At 35.5% G+C, this 23,114-nt stretch overlaps 1 protein-coding gene across 1 annotated transcript in view; it reads left to right on the top strand.

Annotated features, from left to right (window-relative positions):
• The window catches only part of LOC128223859 (cadherin-23-like), a 33,344-nt gene extending 13,083 nt beyond the window's left edge, over positions 1–20,261 (top strand). Inside the window, exons 5-14 of the mRNA XM_052933292.1 lie at positions 10,887–10,978; positions 12,532–12,656; positions 14,104–14,235; positions 14,942–15,133; positions 15,383–15,479; positions 18,125–18,307; positions 18,450–18,788; positions 19,082–19,173; positions 19,504–19,722; positions 20,038–20,261. Of these exons, the coding sequence (XP_052789252.1) occupies positions 15,438–15,479; positions 18,125–18,307; positions 18,450–18,788; positions 19,082–19,173; positions 19,504–19,588 (741 nt within the window). The 5' untranslated portion in view covers positions 10,887–10,978; positions 12,532–12,656; positions 14,104–14,235; positions 14,942–15,133; positions 15,383–15,437 and the 3' untranslated portion in view covers positions 19,589–19,722; positions 20,038–20,261. The remainder of the gene's footprint in view (positions 1–10,886; positions 10,979–12,531; positions 12,657–14,103; positions 14,236–14,941; positions 15,134–15,382; positions 15,480–18,124; positions 18,308–18,449; positions 18,789–19,081; positions 19,174–19,503; positions 19,723–20,037) is intronic.
• The last annotated feature ends 2,853 nt before the right edge of the window (positions 20,262–23,114 follow it).

Raw genomic sequence — 23,114 nt, 5'->3', positions numbered from 1 at the left:
TGGATTTTGGAATTATACAGCTATCTGGTTGAAATTTGGCCAGTTGACAGTGCTTAACCGAAGAATATTGATGTTTGAGTATGTTATGGTAAATCTAATAATACATAATATAAATTAATAATACATTATTTTCTTATATAGTTTTGACATTTTAACATTTACACTCAAGGCAAAAGAAATAAAAAGTGAGTCGGTTTCATAAAAGGGACTGTACACCAGATTGGCACTAAAGAAGTTTTCTTCTGCAACGAATCTCAGGGCAATTATTTTGTTTGCAATAATTGACAGGACCAGCTCATTTCCATAGCCAAAGGGTATTGCACACATTAATTGCTAGAGCCACTGATGGAATATCACTTTGTTTATTTAAGGGGCTGCTGACCTTTTGGTTAATCCTCATCTTGGAGGACTCCTTTGAGAGCTTGTGGATGCAGTTATCTGCACAGCCGAGTTATCTCTTTAGGAGCCTTCCTCTGATGTTTGAAACATAATTATCTTTCTATAGATAGCATTTTTTTTTTATTTCTGGAATGTAACGTATACCAGTGACATTTGGATTTTGGAATTATACAGCTATCTGGTTGAAATTTGGCCAGTTGACAGTGCTTAACCGAAGAATATTGATGTTTGAGTATGTTATGGTAAATCTAATAATACATAATATAAATTAATAATACATTATTTTCTTATATAGTTTTGACATTTTAACATTTACACTCAAGGCAAAAGAAATAAAAAGTGAGTCGGTTTCATAAAAGGGACTGTACACCAGATTGGCACTAAAGAAGTTTTCTTCTGCAACGAATCTCAGGGCAATTATTTTGTTTGCAATAATTGACAGGACCAGCTCATTTCCATAGCCAAAGGGTATTGCACACATTAATTGCTAGAGCCACTGATGGAATATCATTTTGTTTATTTAAGGGGCTGCTGACCTTTTGGTTAATCCTCATCTTGGAGGACTCCTTTGAGAGCTTGTGGATGCAGTTATCTGCACAGCCGAGTTATCTCTTTAGGAGCCTTCCTCTGATGTTTGAAACATAATTATCTTTCTATAGATAGCATTTTTTTTCTTATTTCTGGAATGTAACGTATACCAGTGACATTTGGATTTTGGAATTATACAGCTATCTGGTTGAAATTTGGCCAGTTGACAGTGCTTAACCGAAGAATATTGATGTTTGAGTATGTTATGGTAAATCTAATAATACATAATATAAATTAATAATACTTTATTTTCTTATATAGTTTTGACATTTGAACATTTACACTCAAGGCAAAAGAAATAAAAAGTCAAGTCGGTTTCATTAAAGGGACTGTACACCAGATTGGCACTAAAGAAGTTTTCTTCTGCAACAAATCTCAGGGCAATTATTTTGTTAGCAATAATTGACAGGACCAGCTCGTTTCCATGAACCCAAAGGGTATTGCACATATTTATTGCTAGAGCCACTGATGGAATATCACTTTGTTTATTTAAGGGGCTGCTGACCTTTCAGTTAATCCTCATCTTGGAGGACTCCTTTGAGAGCTTGTGGATGCAGTTATCTGCACAGCCGAGTTATCTTTTAGGAGCCTTCCTCTGATGTTTGAAACATAATTATCTTTCTATAGATAGCGTTTTTTTTCTTATTTCGGGAATGTAACCTATACCAGTGACATTTGGATTTTGGAATTATACAGCTATCTGGTTGAAATTTGGCCAGTTGACAGTGCTTAACCGAAGAATATTTGTTTGAGTATGAAATTGTAAATCTAATAATACATAATATAAATTAATAATACATTATTTTCTTATATAGTTTTGACATTTGAACATTTACACTCAAGGCAAAAGAAATAAAAAGTGAGTCGGTTTCATTAAAGGGACTGTACACCAGATTGGCACTAAAGAAGTTTTTTTCTGCAACGAATCTCAGGGCAATTATTTTGTTTGCAATAATTGACAGGACCAGCTCATTTCCATGAACCCAAACGGTATTGCACATATTAATTGCTAGAGCCACTGATGGAATATCACTTTGTTTATTTAAGGGGCTGCTGATCTTTTGGTTAATCCTCATCTTGGAGGACTCCTTTGAGAGCTTGTGGATGCAGTTATCTGCACAGCCGAGTTATCTCTTTAGGAGCCTTCCTCTGATGTTTGAAACATAATTATCTTTCTATAGATAGCATTTTTTTTCTTATTTCGGGAATGTAACGTATACCAGTGACATTTGGATTTTGGAATTCGACAGCTATCTGGTTGAAATTTGGCCAGTTGACAGTGCTTAACCGAAGAATATTTGTTTGAGTATGAAATTGTAAATCTAATAATACATAATATAAATTAATAATACATTATTTTCTTATATAGTTTTGACATTTGAACATTTACACTCAAGGCAAAAGAAATAAAAAGTGAGTCGGTTTCATTAAAGGGACTGTACACCAGATTGGCACTAAAGAAGTTTTTTTCTGCAACGAATCTCAGGGCAATTATTTTGTTTGCAATAATTGACAGGACCAGCTCATTTCCATGAACCCAAACGGTATTGCACATATTAATTGCTAGAGCCACTGATGGAATATCACTTTGTTTATTTAAGGGGCTGCTGATCTTTTGGTTAATCCTCATCTTGGAGGACTCCTTTGAGAGCTTGTGGATGCAGTTATCTGCACAGCCGAGTTATCTCTTTAGGAGCCTTCCTCTGATGTTTGAAACATAATTATCTTTCTATAGATAGCATTTTTTTTCTTATTTCGGGAATGTAACGTATACCAGTGACATTTGGATTTTGGAATTCGACAGCTATCTGGTTGAAATTTGGCCAGTTGACAGTGCTTAACCGAAGAATATTGATGTTTGAGTATGTTATGGTAAATCTAATAATACATAATATAAATTAATAATACATTATTTTCTTATATAGTTTTGACATTTTAACATTTACACTCAAGGCAAAAGAAATAAAAAGTGAGTCGGTTTCATTAAAGGGACTGTACACCAGATTGGCACTAAAAAAGTTTTCTTCTGCAACGAATCTCAGGGCAATTATTTTGTTTGCAATAATTGACAGGACCAGCTCATTTCAATGAACCCAAAGGGTATTGCACATATTAATTGCTAGAGCCACTGATGGAATATCACTTTGTTTATTTAAGGGGCTGCTGATCTTTTGGTTAATCCTCATCTTGGAGGACTCCTTTGAGAGCATGTGGATGCAGTTATCTGCACAGCCGAGTTATCTCTTTAGGAGCCTTCCTCTGATGTTTGAAACATAATTATCTTTTTATAGATAGCGTTTTTTTCTTATTTCGGGAATGAAACGTTTACCAGTGACATTTGGATTTTGGAATTATACAGCTATCTGGTTGAAATTTGGCAAGTTGACAGTGCTTAACCGAAGAATATTGATGTTTGAGTATGTTATGGTAAATCTAATAATACATAATATAAATTAATAATACATTATTTTCTTATATAGTTTTGACATTTTAACATTTACACTCGAGGCAAAAGAAATAAAAAGTGAGTCGGTTTCATTAAAGGGACTGTACACCAGATTTGCACTAAAGAAGTTTTCTTCTGCAACGAATCTCAGGGCAATTATTTTGTTTGCAATAATTGACAGGACCAGCTCATTTCCATGAACCCAAAGGGTATTGCACATATTAATTGCTAGAGCCACTGATGGAATATCACTTTGTTTATTTAAGGGGCTGCTGACCTTTTGGTTAATCCTCATCTTGGAGGACTCCTTTGAGAGCTTGTGGATGCAGTTATCTGCACAGCCGAGTTATCTTTTAGGAGCCTTCCTGTGATGTTTGAAACATAATTATCTTTCTATAGATAGCGTTTTTTTTCTTATTTCGGGAATGTAACGTATATCAGTGACATTTGGATTTTGGAATTATACAGCTATCTGGTTGAAATTTGGCCAGTTGACAGTGCTTAACCGAAGAATATTGATGTTTGAGTATGTTATGGTAAATCTAATAATACATAATATAAATTAATAATACATTATTTTTTTATATAGTTTTGACATTTTAACATTTACACTCGAGGCAAAAGAAATAAAAAGTGAGTCGGTTTCTTAAAGGGACTGTACACCAGATTGGCACTAAAGAAGTTTTCTTCTGCAACTAATCTCAGGGCAATTATTTTGTTTGCAATAATTGACAGGACCAGGTCATTTCCATGAACCCAAAGGGTATTGCACATATTAATTGCTAGAGCCACTGATGGAATATCACTTTGTTTATTTAAGGGGCTGCTGATCTTTTGGTTAATCCTCATCTTGGAGGATTCCTTTGAGAGCTTGTGGATGCAGTTATCTGCACAGCTGAGTTATCTCTTTAGGAGCCTTCCTCTGATGTTTGAAACATAATTATCTTTCTATAGATAGCGTTTTTTTTTCTTATTTCGGGAATGTAACGTATACCAGTGACATTTGGGTTTTGGAGTTATACAGCTATCTGGTTGAAATTTGGCCAGTTGACAGTGCTTAACCGAAGAATATTGATGTTTGAGTATGAAATTGTCAATCTAATAATACATAATATAAATTAATAATACTTTATTTTCTTATATAGTTTTGACATTTGAACATTTACACTCGAGGCAAAAGAAATAAAAAGTGAGTCGGTTTCATTAAAGGGACTGTACACCAGATTGGCACTAAAGAAGTTTTCTTCTGCAACGAATCTCAGGGCAATTATTTTGTTTGCAATAATTGACAGGACCAGCTCATTTCCATGAACCCAAAGGGTATTGCACATATTAATTGCTAGAGCCACTGATGGAATATCACTTTGTTTATTTAAGGGGCTGCTGATCTTTTGGTTAATCCTCATCTTGGAGGATTCCTTTGAGAGCTTGTGGATGCAGTTATCTGCACAGCCGAGTTATCTCTTTAGGAGCCTTCCTCTGATGTTTGAAACATAATTATCTTTCTATAGATAGCGTTTTTTTTTCTTATTTCGGGAATGTAACGTATACCAGTGACATTTGGATTTTGGAATTATACAGCTATCTGGTTGAAATTTGGCCAGTTGATAGTGCTTAACCGAAGAATATTGATGTTTGAGTATGTTATGGTAAATCTAATAATACATAATATAAATTAATAATACATTATTTTTTGATATAGTTTTGACATTTTAACATTTACACTCAAGGCAAAAGAAATAAAAAGTGAGTCGGTTTCATTAAAGGGACTGTACACCAGATTGGCACTAAAGAAGTTTTTTTCTGCAACGAATCTCAGAGCAATTATTTTGTTAGCAATAATTGACAGGACCAGCTCATTTCCATGAACCCAAAGGGTATTGCACATATTAATTGCTAGAGCCACTGATGGAATATCACTTTGTTTATTTAAGGGGCTGCTGACCTTTTGGTTAATCCTCATCTTGGAGGACTCCTTTGAGAGCTTGTGGATGCAGTTATCTGCACAGCCGAGTTATCTTTTAGGAGCCTTCCTCTGATGTTTGAAACATAATTATCTTTCTATAGATAGCGTTTTTTTTCTTATTTCGGGAATGTAACGTATACCAGTGACATTTGGATTTTGGAATTATACAGCTATCTGGTTGAAATTTGGCCAGTTGACAGTGCTTAACCGAAGAATATTGATGTTTGAGTATGTTATGGTAAATCTAATAATACATAATATAAATTAATAATACATTATTTTTTTATATAGTTTTGACATTTTAACATTTACACTCAAGGCAAAAGAAATAAAAAGTGAGTCGGTTTCATTAAAGGGACTGTACACCAGATTGGCACTAAAGAAGTTTTCTTCTGCAACGAATCTCAGGGCAAAAGGGTATTGCACATATTAATTGCTAGAGCCACTGATGGAATATCACTTTGTTTATTTAAGGGGCTGCTGACCTTTTGGTTAATCCTCATCTTGGAGGACTCCTTTGAGAGCTTGTGGATGCAGTTATCTGCACAGCCGAGTTATCTCTTTAGGAGCCTTCCTCTGATGTTTGAAACATAATTATCTTTCTATAGATAGCGTTTTTTTTCTTATTTCGGGAATGTAACGTATACCAGTGACATTTGGATTTTGGAATTATACAGCTATCTGGTTGAAATTTGGCCAGTTGACAGTGCTTAACCGAAGAATATTGATGTTTGTGTATGAAATTGTAAATCTAATAATACATAATATAAATTAATTATACATTATTTTCTTATATAGTTTTGACATTTTAACATTTACACTCAAGGCAAAAGAGATAAAAAATGAGTCGGTTTCATTAAAGGGACTGTACACCAGATTGGCACTAAAGAAGTTTTCTTCTGCAACGAATCTCAGGGCAATTATTTTGTTTGCAATAATTGACAGGACCAGCTCATTTCCATGAACCCAAACGGTATTGCACATATTAATTGCTAGAGCCACTGATGGAATATCACTTTGTTTATTTAAGGGGCTGCTGATCTTTTGGTTAATCCTCATCTTGGAGGACTCCTTTGAGAGCTTGTGGATGCAGTTATCTGCACAGCCGAGTTATCTCTTTAGGAGCCTTCCTCTGATGTTTGAAACATAATTATCTTTCTATAGATAGCGTTTTTTTTCTTATTTTGGGAATGTAACGTATACCAGTGACATTTGGATTTTGGAATTATACAGCTATCTGGTTGAAATTTGGCCAGTTGACAGTGCTTAACCGAAGAATATTGATGTTTGAGTATGTTATGGTAAATCTAATAATACATAATATAAATTAATAATACATTATTTTCTTATATAGTTTTGACATTTTAACATTTACACTCAAGGCAAAAGAAATAAAAAGTGAGTCGTTTTCATTAAAGGGACTGTACACCAGATTGGCACTAAAGAAGTTTTCTTCTGCAACGAATCTCAGAGCAATTATTTTGTTTGCAATAATTGACAGGACCAGGTCATTTCCATGAACCCAAAGGGTATTGCACATATTAATTGCTAGAGCCACTGATGGAATATCACTTTGTTTATTTAAGGGGCTGCTAAACTTTTGGTTAATCCTCATCTTGGAGGACTCCTTTGAGAGCTTGTGGATGCAGTTATCTGCACAGCCGAGTTATCTCTTTAGGAGCCTTCCTCTGATGTTTGAAACATAATTATCTTTTTATAGATAGCGTTTTTTTTCTTATTTCGGGAATGTAACGTTTACCAGTGACATTTGGATTTTGGAATTATACAGCTATCTGGTTGAAATTTGGCCAGTTGACAGTGCTTAACCGAAGAATATTGATGTTTGAGTATGTTATGGTAAATCTAATAATACATAATATAAATTAATAATACATTATTTTCTTATATAGTTTTGACATTTTAACATTTACACTCGAGGCAAAAGAAATAAAAAGTGAGTCGGTTTCATTAAAGGGACTGTACACCAGATTGGCACTAAAGAAGTTTTCTTCTGCAACGAATCTCAGAGCAATTATTTTGTTTGCAATAATTGACAGGACCAGCTCATTTCCATGAACCCAAAGGGTATTGCACATATTAATTGCTAGAGCCACTGATGGAATATCACTTTGTTTATTTAAGGGGCTGCTGATCTTTTGGTTAATCCTCATCTTGGAGGACTCCTTTGAGAGCTTGTGGATGCAGTTATCTGCACAGCCGAGTTATCTCTTTAGGAGCCTTCCTCTGATGTTTGAAACATAATTATCTTTCTATAGATAGCATTTTTTTTCTTATTTCGGGAATATAACGTATACCAGTGACATTTGGATTTTGGAATTATACAGCTATCTGGTTGAAATTTGGCCAGTTGACAGTGCTTAACCGAAGAATATTGATGTTTGAGTATGTTATGGTAAATCTAATAATACATAATATAAATTAATAATACATTATTTTCTTATATAGTTTTGACATTTTAACATTTACACTCAAGGCAAAAGAAATAAAAAGTGAGTCGGTTTCATTAAAGGGACTGTACACCAGATTGGCACTAAAGAAGTTTTCTTCTGCAACGAATCTCAGAGCAATTATTTTGTTTGCAATAATTGACAGGACCAGGTCATTTCCATGAACCCAAAGGGTATTGCACATATTAATTGCTAGAGCCACTGATGGAATATCACTTTGTTTATTTAAGGGGCTGCTAAACTTTTGGTTAATCCTCATCTTGGAGGACTCCTTTGAGAGCTTGTGGATGCAGTTATCTGCACAGCCGAGTTATCTCTTTAGGAGCCTTCCTCTGATGTTTGAAACATAATTATCTTTCTATAGATAGCGTTTTTTTTCTTATTTCGGGAATGTAACGTTTACCAGTGACATTTGGATTTTGGAATTATACAGCTATCTGGTTGAAATTTGGCCAGTTGACAGTGCTTAACCGAAGAATATTGATGTTTGAGTATGTTATGGTAAATCTAATAATACATAATATAAATTAATAATACATTATTTTCTTATATAGTTTTGACATTTTAACATTTACACTCGAGGCAAAAGAAATAAAAAGTGAGTCGGTTTCATTAAAGGGACTGTACACCAGATTGGCACTAAAGAAGTTTTCTTCTGCAACGAATCTCAGAGCAATTATTTTGTTTGCAATAATTGACAGGACCAGCTCATTTCCATGAACCCAAACGGTATTGCACATATTAATTGCTAGAGCCACTGATGGAATATCACTTTGTTTATTTAAGGGGCTGCTGATCTTTTGGTTAATCCTCATCTTGGAGGACTCCTTTGAGAGCTTGTGGATGCAGTTATCTGCACAGCCGAGTTATCTCTTTAGGAGCCTTCCTCTGATGTTTGAAACATAATTATCTTTCTATAGATAGCGTTTTTTTTCTTATTTCGGGAATGTAACGTATACCAGTGACATTTGGATTTTGGAATTATACAGCTATCTGGTTGAAATTTGGCCAGTTGACAGTGCTTAACCGAAGAATATTGATGTTTGAGTATGTTATGGTAAATCTAATAATACATAATATAAATTAATAATACATTATTTTCTTATATAGTTTTGACATTTTAACATTTACACTCAAGGCAAAAGAAATAAAAAGTGAGTCGGTTTCATTAAAGGGACTGTACACCAGATTGGCACTAAAGAAGTTTTCTTCTGCAACGAATCTCAGGGCAATTATTTTGTTTGCAATAATTGACAGGACCAGCTCATTTCCATGAATCCAAAGGGTATTGCACATATTAATTGCTAGAGCCACTGATGGAATATCACTTTGTTTATTTGAGGGGCTGCTGACCTTTTGGTTAATCCTCATCTTGGAGGACTCCTTTGAGAGCTTGTGGATGCAGTTATCTGCACAGCCGAGTTATCTCTTTAGGAGCCTTCCTCTGATGTTTGAAACATAATTATCTTTCTATAGATAGCGTTTTTTTTTTCTTATTTCGGGAATGTAACGTATACCAGTGACATTTGGATTTTGGAATTATACTACAGCTATCTGGTTAATATTGTGCCAGTTGACAGTGCTTAACCGAAGAATATTGATGTTTGTGTATGAAATTGTAAATCTAATAATACATAATATAAATTAATTATACATTATTTTCTTATATAGTTTTGACATTTTAACATTTACACTCGAGGCAAAAGAAATAAAAAGTGAGTCGGTTTCATTAAAGGGACTGTACACCAGATTGGCACTAAAGAAGTTTTCTTCTGCAACGAATCTCAGGGCAATTATTTTGTTTGCAATAATTGACAGGACCAGCTCATTTCCATGAACCCAAACGGTATTGCACATATTAATTGCTAGAGCCACTGATGGAATATCACTTTGTTTATTTAAGGGGCTACTGACCTTTTGGTTAATCCTCATTTTGGAGGACTCCTTTGAGACCTTGTGGATGCAGTTATCTGCACGGCCGAGTTATCTCTTTAGGAGCCTTCCTCTGATGTTTGAAACATAATTATCTTTCTATAGATAGCGTTTTTTTTCTTATTTCGGGAATGTAACGTATACCAGTGACATTTGGATTTTGGAATTATACAGCTATCTTGTTGAAATTTGGCCAGTTGACAGTGCTTAACCGAAGAATATTGATGTTTGAGTATGTTATGGTAAATCTTATAATACATAATATAAATTAATAATACGTTATTTTCTTATATAGTTTTGACATTTGAACATTTACACTCAAGGCAAAAGAAATAAAAAGTGAGTCGGTTTCATTAAAGGGACTGTACACCAGATTGGCACTAAAGAAGTTTTCTTCTGCAACGAATCTCAGGGCAATAATATTTTGTTTGCAATAATTGACAGGACCAGCTCATTTCCATGAACCCAAAGGGTATTGCACATATTAATTGCTAGAGCCACTGATGGAATATCACTTTGTTTTTTTAAGGGGCTGCTGACCTTTTGGTTAATCCTCATCTTGGAGGACTCCTTTGAGAGCTTGTGGATGCAGTTATCTGCACAGCCGAGTTATCTCTTTAGGAGCCTTCCTCTGATGTTTGAAACATAATTATCTTTCTAAAGATAGGTTTTTTTTCCTTTTTTCGGGAATGTAACCTATACCAGTGACATTTGGATTTTGGAATTATACAGCTATCTGGTTGAAATTTGGCCAGTTGACAGTGCTTAACCGAAGAATATTGATGTTTGAGTATGTTATGGTAAATCTAATAATACATAATATAAATTAATAATACATTATTTTTTTATATAGTTTTGACATTTTAACATTTACACTCAAGGCAAAAGAAATAAAAAGTGAGTCGGTTTCATTAAAGGGACTGTACACCAGATTGGCACTAAAAAAGTTTTCTTCTGCAACGAATCTCAGAGCAATTATTTTGTTTGCAATAATTGACAGGACCAGCTCGTTTCCATGAACCCAAAGGGTATTGCACATATTAATTGCTAGAGCCAGTCTGATGGAATATCACTTTATTTATTTAAGGGGCTGCTGATCTTTTGGTTAATCCTCATCTTGGAGGACTCCTCTGAGAGCTTGTGGATGCAGTACCTGCACAGCCAAGTTTTCTTTTAAAAGTAGTGTATACAAATTGTGTTTTCTTTTAGATGGAGTGTATCTTTTAAAAGTAGTGAATAAAATTGTGTTTTCTTTTAGATTGAGTGTATCTTTTAAAGTAGTGTATAAAATTGTGTATTCTTTAAGATGGAGTGTATCTTTTTAATGTAGTGTATAAAAAGGGTTTTCATTTAGATGGAATGTATCTTTTAAAATTAGTATATAGAAAAGTGCCTTCATTTGTGTATCGTTTAAAATTAGTGTATACAATTATGTATTCTTTTAGATGGAGTGTATCTTTTAAATTGCAGAAGGCTTTGTCTTATGACGCTTACTGACTGTAAAAGTTTTCTCTCAAAGTTTTCTCTCAATGTCAAAAGTGTTTCATTAATGCAAAGAACGACTCTTTGGAGGGAACATCTTTTGGCAGATAGTATCTCTTTGGTGTGTATCTTCAGCAGATAATGTATTTTTAAAAGTAGTGTATAAAATTGTGTATTCTTTTATATCGAGTGTATCATTTAAAGTAGTGTATACAAATTGTGTATACATTAAGATGGAGTGTATCGTTTAAAATTAGTGTATACAATTGTGTATTCTTTTAGATGGAGTGTATCCACCTTCATTTAGATGGAGTGTATCATTTAAAATAGTGTATAAAATTGTGTATTCTTTTATATGGAGTGTATCATTTAAAATAGTGTATAAAATTGTGTATTCTTTTATATGGAGTGTATCTTTTAAAAATAAGTGTATGAAATTGTGGTTACTTGAAGATGTTTTTATAAGCTATCAGTCATTGTCAAAATCAAAATGAAAACAAAAGTATAAGTAGTATAAGTTGAACCATCTCTTAAACTTAAGTCCATATGAGGAAGTGGGTGATCATCTCGCAAGAGGATAAAGTTTCAGCCTTTTAAAGTAGAAAATCCCAGGAATATGGTATGCATAATGTACTTCTCTTTACAATGATGGCCTGTTTCATTAATTATCTTAGTTGCAGAGATAATATTTCTGTGTCATTTTGTTGCAACTGTTAATGATACCCTTGGCAAATTGGCTAGGAAAACTTCGTGAATCTTGAATATTCATCAGCATTTTCTGACCAATGAAGTAGCCGAAAACAAAAAGGAAAAAAAAACACCTTTGTGAGGAACTATCGGCATATTTAATAATATTCTGCTTAAACCGATTTGTTAGCTGTGATCTCATTGGATTATTTCGAACTGATATTACATCTGTAACTTCTCGGCTATTTCAGCATCGCATGAGGTGTGTCTCATGCGACCAATTAAGCGGCTGGATTTCACCTTATTAATTATTAATGAGTACAAACTGATTTGCCAAGGGTATCCTATTTGTTATGATACGCCGGGGTGCCGAGGATGACCAAGCCTTTAACCATTTTTACCAATTTGCCATGTTGCTGATATGCCTGTTTCATTACAAAATTTGGCAAACTTGAATAAGTTGCACAACCTTGTCATAAAAGAAGGCAAACATTACACCGTTAACTGTTCACAATCAAGAACCTTTATTTGCTCACAAGTATCTACTTCAACTGTTCACACAGGATGTATCTGTAACAGAAGACAGTGACTGTGGAGCTGGAGATGAATGCCATCAACCAACAAGTGTATGGCCAACATGATACCTGCATTCAAACACATGGAACAGAAAATCACTCCCGTCACACTGGTATGTCAATCACTATACGATGGCCGTATTATGGGAACTGCCATGGCGGGCGGGCGGGCGGCGGGCGGGCGGGCGGCTCCACAATGTTGTCCGCTCTCTAACTTGTACATTTCTCATCCAATTTCCACCAAACTTCATGAAAGTGTTTGTTGGTGAAATATCTAGGTCAAGTTCGATAACCAGCCAAATCGCTCTAGACACTCCAGAGTTATGGCCCCCTGAATTTGTCAAAATTGGGCGGGCGGCTGGCGGCTCCACAATGTTGTCCGCTCTCTAACTTGAACATTTCTCATCCAATTTCCACCAAACTTCATGAAAGTGTTTGTTGGTGAAATATCTAGGTCAAGTTCGATAACCAGCCAAATCGCTCTAGACACTCCAGAGTTATGGCCCCCTGAATTTGTCAAAATTGGGCGGGCGGCGGGCGGGCGGGCGGCTCCACAATGTTGTCCGCTCTCTAACTTGAACATTTCTCATCCAATTTCCACCAAACTTCATGAAAGTGTTTGTTGGTGAAATATCTAGGTCAAGTTCGATAACCAGCCAAATCGCTTTAGGCACTCCAGAGTTATGGCCCCCTGAATTTGTCAAAATTGGCCATTTTAGCTTTGTCCGCTCTCTAACTTGATCACTTCTCATCCAATTTCCACCAAACGTCATGAAAGTGTTTGTTGGTGAAATATCTCGGTCAAGTTCAATAACCAGCCAAATCGCTTTAGGCACTCCAGAGTTATGGCCCCCTGAATTTGTCAAAATTGGCCATTTTAGCTTTGTCCGCTCTCTAACTTGAACATTTCTCATCCAATTTCCACCAAACTTCATGAAAGTGTTTGTTGGTGAAATATCTAGGTCAAGTTCGATAACCAGCCTAATCGCTTTAGGCACTCCAGAGTTATGGCCCCCTGAATTTATCAAAATTGGCCATTTTAGCTTTGTCTACTCTCAAACTTGAACAGTTTTTATCCGAATTTCACCAAACTTGCCACTATAAATGTTTGTTGGTATATATTCTTGGCAAAGTTCTATAACCAGCCAGGCTCTTCAGGATTATGGCCCTTGAATTGGTCAAAATTTGCCATTTTTGCTTTGTCCACTGTCTAATTGAACAGTTATCATCTGATCTTCACCAAACTTGCTGAAAATATTTGTTGGTAAAATAAATCGGTCAAGTACCTTTTGACTCGAAACCCTCGAATTAAAATAATTTTTTTCTACTGTTAATGCCATATTGTGCCAAATCATTTGCTTCTTGTTTAATATTTGGCTTAAATATCCAGGGCTAGAGTCCCTTTATTGATGGTTGCCCTAGATATCCAGGGCTAGAGTCCCTTTGATGATGAAAAGTTGAAAAATAATTATGAAGCCATCTTCCCATGGCTGAAAGCAATTTTTTCCTGTCTTACCTAATCATGAACTATTTCTAAATGACTTTTACATAATACTTCAGGATGTTCTGAGGTATGAGTTCCGCAGTCTGCAGTTTGCTGGAACAACATTGGATGATTTGTACCTTGGACCTACCTCCAGGCTTTTTTCACTCAAGAGTGTGCTAACCAATACCGCCATAAGTCGTTACGAGGTATGTTTCTGAAAATGAGATGAGGCTTTTCACTTACTGTCTGAAGGTTGTTAGCCTAGTATTTATTGGTAAAGCGTGCATGGTCTGATTGTGACCACCCAATACCTCAGTGGTAGAGGGTTTGCTTCGGGTGCAGAAAGTCGGTGGGTTCAGACAAATATGGTACCAGTAGCTCTCTTGGCTGGCGCATGGTGTACTGGGTACTGGTTCAACCAGGAAAGTTGTATCCCGTGTATGGGTGCTTTACATGTTAAAGAGGTCTATTCACAAAGAGCTAGGGAATCTCACCAGGATCGCGTTTAAGTTTTGATGGCGTCACGGTGGGGTCAAGCCATAATGCAGCCAATGGGCGCATGCAGACCTTGATAAAAAGTGTCTGCTTGTGGTGATTGAATTTGTTATGGTGTTAACACGTTTATTGTCTCCTATTCACTGAACATAGGTAATAAAACAGTTAAGTATATTTCATAAGGTTTTTAAATGCACATAATTGATTAGTGACAAATCGTGAATATCAAAGTCTACAGTACAACGAGATCCTTAAATTTGTAGGAATAAACCAATTATTTTAAGGTCAAAATGAATGAATATACATGTATCAAATTTGTCATATAGCTTCATATCTTCTTTGTCAAACTGTTTTTGGGCATTAAGTTAATACCCTAAATTCCTAAATCTTATTCTTAGTGAATATTTCTCTCCACAGTTTCTTGTAATTGGTCGTGACCAGTCGTCCACCGAGAGGACAGGCACTGCTACTGTACGTGTGAATGTTGTGCGTAGCCAGTCACTGCCAGTGTTTATAAACAATGCCCCCTACAATGCGTCCATCAACTATGACACAGCACCCGGAACTACCATCTACAGGCAATCTCGAGCCAGAGACCAAGACCTAGCGGTGAGATTTATTAAAAAAAATAATTACTTTTACTTAGTTATATAGACAATCTTCAGGTTTCCTTTTTTTAAAACTATCGGCTGTAAAGTGCATGATACTTTACAAAAATGAGGATTTATATCCGTATGGAACTGAAGAGTTGTGATATTTAATTGAAACTCAAAAGCAGTTCAAACATTAAGTGGTTACTGGTAACTTGTTATTATGTAACGTTTTACTAGCAGGGTGAATATCTGTTTGTCTGTTTAGGGTACCTTGCAATATGGCCTGACAGGGCAGTACTTCTCCGCAGCCTTTTTTACTCATGGTGAGAAACGCGGCCACCAGTGATACCAGCCTATACACGGTATGATTTCGTATTTACTTGGTTTTCTTGACATAATTTAAATGTTTGAATTTCAATACTGTTTGCAAATAAACTTGATCGTCAGTCCATCGAACCAAGCAGTTTTTCAACTCTTCAGAGATCTAGTTTTGTTTTCAACTGTGTGGTTCTTGCGAATGTAGTTTTAAAACTCCCTATTTAATTGGCTTGTCGAAGTAAAACATTTGCAGACTGTTCAAGTCATATACAAATGCTTTGCCAGTTAATTAGGTTGTAAGTTCCACATGATATGTAAAAGTACATGCCAAATTGCTGCGTTGGCGATCAGGGTTTCTTTGATATGTGGAATGATTTGACATTCAATAGATGTTGCTTCGATTGGAATTTCAGAATGTGTATTGGGATGGAGCAAAAGCCGCGATCTTTCAACGATTCAAAACCTTGAAATGATAAATTCTTTTGCAGGGATGATAAAATTCCGGATTAATCCGGAATTCCGGATTTAAGGACTCACGGATCGATTTTGAGATTAATGTAAATCCGTTGAGTTTTTTTTCTAGGGGGGAGGGGTACAGGGAACGATTCGAGCTCAGTTCGAACAATATGGGTACGAAAGGTGAGTTTTCCGGAAGTGTAATGCCGGAAATTAACGAACCTATCTACGTCTTGGCAATCGAGCTATATGATTGGTTAAGATAGCACCCGGTGATTACGGATATTACCGATGGGACTAGAAGACAGTATCCGGATGGTCGTATCCGGATATGACAGACGACGAAGGCGAATAAACGGGTATTGGAAAATTGGAAAAAAAGACCACCACCAAGTTCTAAAAACATGGATTCGTCGATTTTAAGGGTATATTTGCCATTTATTTTTAAGAGAAATTCCCGAAACGTTTCTTTTTAAGTTAATAGAAAGTGATCAAACTGAGAATGAATTTTGCGCATGTAGCATTATTTCGGACATCCCGATTCGGATTGTGTCATAATAATCGATTTTTATTTGGCCGATTGAAGTTTACGCTGTATACCGTTTCTTTATTATTCTCATTATCTTTGACTGTTGACCATAATGGGAGGTTCAAATGAAAATTGGTTTGGTTCAAATTTAAAAAAAAACATGAATAAATATTTTGTAGTAGTAATATATATTACGTAGAGGCAGTCATTTTATTTTCTATTTGAGACGGTTCAACAAAACTTCTTGAGAACCCAGTTTGAGTGAGATTTTAATTCTATAGTTGTAATTTGTATTTCCCCATCCAGGTATGTTGATGGTTACAAAAGTCTGGGATGAAAAACACCTCATCCAGTTGTTCCTGTCAATGACTGACAGTTCAATCCAGAGGCCATGATACTTGGATATATGGCTGAACATGCTCCCTGGCACCACAGTAGTGTGTCTTACTTAAGACACTTGCCAAAGATACAAAAGCTCTCAGCAAATTAAAACTTCAAAGGTGTACAGCATTATACAAGATGACTTACGGAGTGGCTAGCCATTTCAATGATGAACATGTGGAGGAGTTAATGGATCTCGGTTTTGTTTCAACTAAGACAAGTCAACAAACACAAACAATGAGAAAACTGTTGCAGCTATTTTTCTGCTATAGAGAAAGAAATAGTGTTGAGATATCTGGCCTCCTTAAAAATCACAAGGGCTGATTCTAAATCAATGTTCATAGAATTTGAAAGCCTGTTTGAGAGACTTGAACTGCAGTGGGACAATCTAGTTCGTGTGCTACTGGACTCATGAAACACCATGAGGCGAAAAAATCTGGCTTGGGGACCAGAATACGTCAATGTCCACCATGTCAACAACGGCCACGCTGCCAAAGCATTTAAGTCCCGTTTGGATATTACTTTGAATAATATATATAATAATTAATAACATTATATTCTCATCAAATGTGCAGAAAATGGAATAAATACTCTTATGATACATAAAAATTGAATAAATACCACTTTTACAATAAACATTTGCATGCATGATAATTGATATGTTGTTCATTATTATAAATCAAACATCCCACAGTGTAGACTGTTCATCTGTTCATACACAGGCATTTGGTCATAGCCAGTTGAGTTTTATGGGAAGTGGACAACTGAACCAAAATGTCAGGTACATGTCTAATGCCTGTGACTTCAGGTAAAAAAGAGTAAATTTAACTTTGTTTAAAGACAAAGGTGTTGAACTTCACTGCTAAGATTCCTGATAATTGTTCTGATTGTGGATGTCTCGTGTTGAACATAATTATATCTACCAAACCGGAAGGTGTACTCCTTGAACACTATTCTAAGGCAAAAAAGGGTATTAGAATCCCTGAAATACAGAAAGCTTCGGGGGGCTTCGCCCCCCTTGTCCCCCCACCAGGGCTTTGCCCTGGACCCATCGGGAGCCTTAAGCGGCCCCCTGAACCCCACGCAGACATTTTCAGGATTGGCAACTTGGCTCTGTTATCATCCCTGTTTTGCAAACAGTGGTAAATGGTTGTCTGAGATGAACACAATAAAATGATGGAACATAATTCTACTTACTTTGTTATGGGTCCTTAAAGAACAAGTCACAAGTTTATTCCAGCTAATTTTCAGTTCCTGGCCTTCTATACAGTTCATTCATTGCTGCTATGTTTTTTTGCTAATAATAAGGCTTTCTTATTCCAGCTCGGTCTATTGGCTTACGATACAGCCTACCCAGGCCAGGTTGCCTACACAAACATCACCATATTGGTCAACCGCAACCCGAATGCACCAGTCTTCAACCCTCAGACGTACCAACGATCAATCATGGAAGATTACACTCTTGGCTTCAGTCTTGTGCAGATTGAAACAAACGATGCTGATGGGGTAGGTAGATGGATTTGTTTTTTGGTTGACTGGTGTAGGTAGTGGTAAGTGCACTCGCACTTTTTCAACATGAATATATCCTGTATATGAAAATTGGTACTTTGTCAATTCTACAAAATATAATTGTTTTTCCTAATTTCAGGACAACATTCGCTGTGATGTAACAAGCATCTCCACGCCCAATGTGTTCCCGCAGCCCAGTAACCTTGCTGACTACCTTAACCCTTACACGTGCCTTCTGACACTGCGGGAATCCCTCAGAACCATTGGCGTCAACACTGTAGCCATGACAGTTCGGGCCACGGATGACGGTATTCCAAACAGACAGTCCAGCATCAATGCTCAGATTACGATCAATATCAACAGGAACGAGAATGATCCTTTCTTCATCAACACACCATACGTAAGGACCATTCCAGAGACAACCCAACTTACAACGTCCGTTCTTCGAGTAACAGCTAATGACGCTGATAATATCAATGTAAGTACAAACTCTTCCGTGTGTTAAATATAGACACTCTCGTTAAAAAAAGTATATTCTATGAAAAAATATATTCTTGAATTGTTGCATCTACAAATTCTACAATTCTTGATTCTACAATTCTTGAATCAGCAATTCTTGATTCAGCAATAATTGATTCTACAATTCTTGATTCAGCAATAATTGATTCTACAATTCTTAAATCAGCAATTCTTGATTCAGCAATTATTGATTCTACAATTCTTGATTCTACAATTTTTTTATTTCTTTAATACTTAATTTCTCTTTTTCAGAACCAACAACTTACATACGCGTTGATCGGTGATGATTCTACATCTTCGTACTTCAATTTCGACACATCAACTGGAGTTTTTACTGTTGCACGGTACACGTCTTAGCACTATTGATTACAGTCAAAACTTGTTGGCCCGATTTTCCTTGCTGGCTTGAGCTTGTTCTAAAGGCCCGATTTATTTTTACTACTACTTTATTTTCTATGTAGGCTTTCTGGAAACGCTTGACTTAATATTCACGAGGCATGATGCATTTTAGCAGGTCCCTGGGATATCCAGCCAACAGGTTTTGACTGTATAGAGATCATCAGAATTAATAGATAAATTTTTGATACATGTGCTTTACGAAGGACCGATCCATGATGTATCATGCATTTATAGGCTTGTATACTGGTATACAATATAACTTTTCACCATACCAGGTCCCTAATTGAAGAGACTCGTGACTACTACATTGGACTGTTGTTGCGTATGATTACGGATCTCCAGCCCGTAGCGCCACAGTAACTGCGCGCATCAACATTAACCGCAACATTAACACGCCGGTGTTCAACCCTATCAACTACAACGTTACAATCATGGAAACTGAGGCTACCAACTATCTGGTGCTCACTGTGAGCGCTACAGATTTGGACAGAATCGTAAGTGAAAATGGAATATACTCCAAGCACTGATTTAACTGTTAGCTTTGAAATATATCTTTCAAGCTACAATATTTGTTTGTATTACTAAAAAAAAATCCAAATTTTATTTTGATATTAACTTCAGCATAAATTAGTTGGTAATTTCTCAAAATTTCTTTGGACTGATATGAAAATAAATCAGTTCTGTAAGTAATGTTATGAGCAGAAGCTATGCTTGAGTTTGTGCAATGTGTAGTTCTAATGGAATGTTCAAGTTGGAGTTGAGCCAAAATTAATGATTCCCATGTTATATTTTTTACGCACCCATTCCAGTCGCCCTGGAACACAGTCACCCACCAGATCCAGAACTTCCAGCAGAACAGTCTGTTCAACACTTACTTTGACCTGAACACAGCCAACGGTCAAATCTGCGTCCGTCTGCCATTGTACAATGACTTCACGAACACATGAACATACTCGTTCGTAGTAACTGCACGAGACGGAGGTAACAGAGTGTCTTCCCAGAATACCCAAGTGAACATCAACGTGATCAGGAATCTCTTCCCACCAGTGTTTACAAACATGCCGTATTCATCAAACCTTCCATTCTCAGTCAGCACCGAGTCGAGGGTGTTTGATGTGAACGCTACCAATTCTGATACAGTCGTGAGTTATTTTAATCATATTTGAATTCCTTTTATTTCTTTCAAAACTGGAAGATGACTTATTTCTGTTAAAATTATTTTGATGCTTGACTTTCTCTTAATCACTTTGTTTTAGCAATCTATTTTGGACTGTCATGTCAAGTTCCATATTAATCTTATCCTTATCCTTAGACATGCCTCAGTGATTCCATTCAGCTTATTGGTCAGCTAAATATACAGGCCAATCAAAACACTTCATTTCTAATCTTGATTTTATGTTCAGTCTAAGGTGTTTATTGAATACCACCCTATAACTGTGAATGTCAAACTCTGATTCCAAAAAAGAGAGAATGTACCATTATAATATAAGAAATAATGAACAATCTACTCTTTATGTTACACAGTCCAGTGATTTTTATTTAAATTTTCAAAACCACCTGTGGCTTTACAATTGGGAAAATAAGCGCGTTAATTCCCAAAATTTGGAAAATACAATAAACATTAAAATGGTCATTTAAAATAACCAGTAACAAAGAAACCTATTAAAACTGTTTCAACTCTCTTTAATGACAGTTACTATCATCAAAACATGTAAAACATGATTTTTGTGCCAAATGATCCCAATCAATGTTGGGAAATTCTTCATAAATAATAACAAAGGTTATATAATTTATATAATACTTTAATGAATTTTAACATTGGTATTTTCATCATAATATGCACTGACTCTGTTAACACCTTACATTGTTTAATCCCTTGTTTTAACTCTCTGAAATAATTGATTTTTTAATTAACACTTTCTTAATTCCTCTTAAATTGGATACAAAATCTGCTGTCTAATAAAAATGATGACTTTCACACTCATAGAGAGAATGGAATTAAATATCAATATTTTTATTTTTTCCAATTTCCAAATAGTCAGACTTGTTTGCAATTGATCAAAAAACAAATGAATGAATTTTGTAAAATTTCATCAACATGTTTTCTTCGGCATTTATCAATAAGTAAATACACCATCATTATAATAAATAAATACTTTTGTCATTTCACCCAGTTGTCTACTTTCAGTTTCACTTCTCAGTTCTGTCATTTTCCGATATTGGCAATGAAGGTCAATGTCATGTATGTAAACATGTAGGTGAGGCATGACAAAGAACAGCATTGTCTATTAGTTATTTTAATCCCCTCCTGCACCGAATAATTTTTTTTTCACTTTTGAATTATTAATCCTTTTGTTGACAATGACACATGTTTTTAACACAATGTTTTTTACTCTTAATTTGTTACATGCTCTCTGATAGGATAAAAAATAGAGTTAAACCAATGAAAATCACCTTTCACCATGACGCGGATGTTACATCATTGTGAATAGACGCTTGCATGTAGGGGAAATAACTGTTTTGTTTACATTTTCATCGTCTTTTATTCTTATTTTCTTTTTAGTTTTAGAACTCCAGGTTTGGAATTTTTATTCAGAAATGGGAAAAAAAGGATTCTTTATGCCATTGGGAACATGACTGAATACCGGCTATAAATATTGCCGAAAAAAAACCCTGACAATTCATAATTATATTTTTTATTCATTTCTGAGGGGAATTGATTACCTTTTTTTGGGAAAATTGGATGATTTTTGGCGAGGGGAAACAGCCGTTATTCGGCTGTAAATTTCACGAAAAAAAATCACTGCAGTCATAATACTCGCAAACTTTTTTCTCTCTACCTCCAGGCTCTGTACAACACAGTGACTTATTGGATTATTGGGGAAGAACCTTTACCATCGCGGTTCTCGATCAACATTTCAAACGGCCTCATCTCAACAACCTCACAGGGACTCTTCTCGGACTCCAACTCGTTTTATGTGGTGAGTTTATATATAATTGGGACAGCACTACCCTACCATATTAATTATACCAATAAGGTGTTTTTTCTACCTTTTTTTTTTAATCACAAATCAGTGTGTTCTCTACTGTATTAAGTAATGTATACACACCAGTTGTGTTCTTTATGGTATTAACCCTTAACCCGCTATGTATTCAATGCATTCATCCTTTGTCTCTGCTGAATTAATACTGGGTAATTAGTGGAAATACACCCATGTCACTTCAATTGTTGTATCTTCTTTATTTCAAGACTAAGAGTATAAAAACCTATATGTATCTTGCATGTTAGAGTCTAAGGTATCCGATGCTAATCTCGAAACAGGTAAATTATATTTATTTTTACCTGCACAGGTGTGTTAATTAGAACATAGGTGGGAAAATGATAAAGTCATTTAGTTTCATACTTTTTATGACATGAATCTGTCCAAAAGGTATATACATATATAGGCAATGAATAACAGTAGCATCTAAGTTGTACATCAAACACAAAATAGGCAAAATTGTTGAAAATATACACAGGTAAAAATACTTGAAATCAAGGTGAATCACATTTTCTCAAACATGTCAATTGTTCACATTTTTTGTTCATACTAAACAGTTAGCACATCTATAAACTATTTTCAAAGTGTTTTATGAAACAAAATTGAAATAAGATGCATATAAAGTATTTTACAGGTGTCTCAGGTAGGTAATTACAGGTAGATATCATGTATTTACATCAGCAAAGTCTGTCATAATTATTTCATCACACAGCTCACACTTATCACACATTATTCAAGATGGTCTTATAGTCCTGGTGTGTGTGATAGATCCTAAAACAATAGGGGTTACACAGAGCTACCTGGCAGTCTGGACACCAGAATGCTGTCTGCTTCCTTTTGTGTCC

The sequence above is a fragment of the Mya arenaria genome, chromosome 2 (assembly GCF_026914265.1).
Source record: "Mya arenaria isolate MELC-2E11 chromosome 2, ASM2691426v1".
Taxonomy (NCBI): Eukaryota; Metazoa; Mollusca; class Bivalvia; order Myida; family Myidae; genus Mya; species Mya arenaria.
This window is presented reverse-complemented; position numbering and strand designations above follow the sequence as displayed.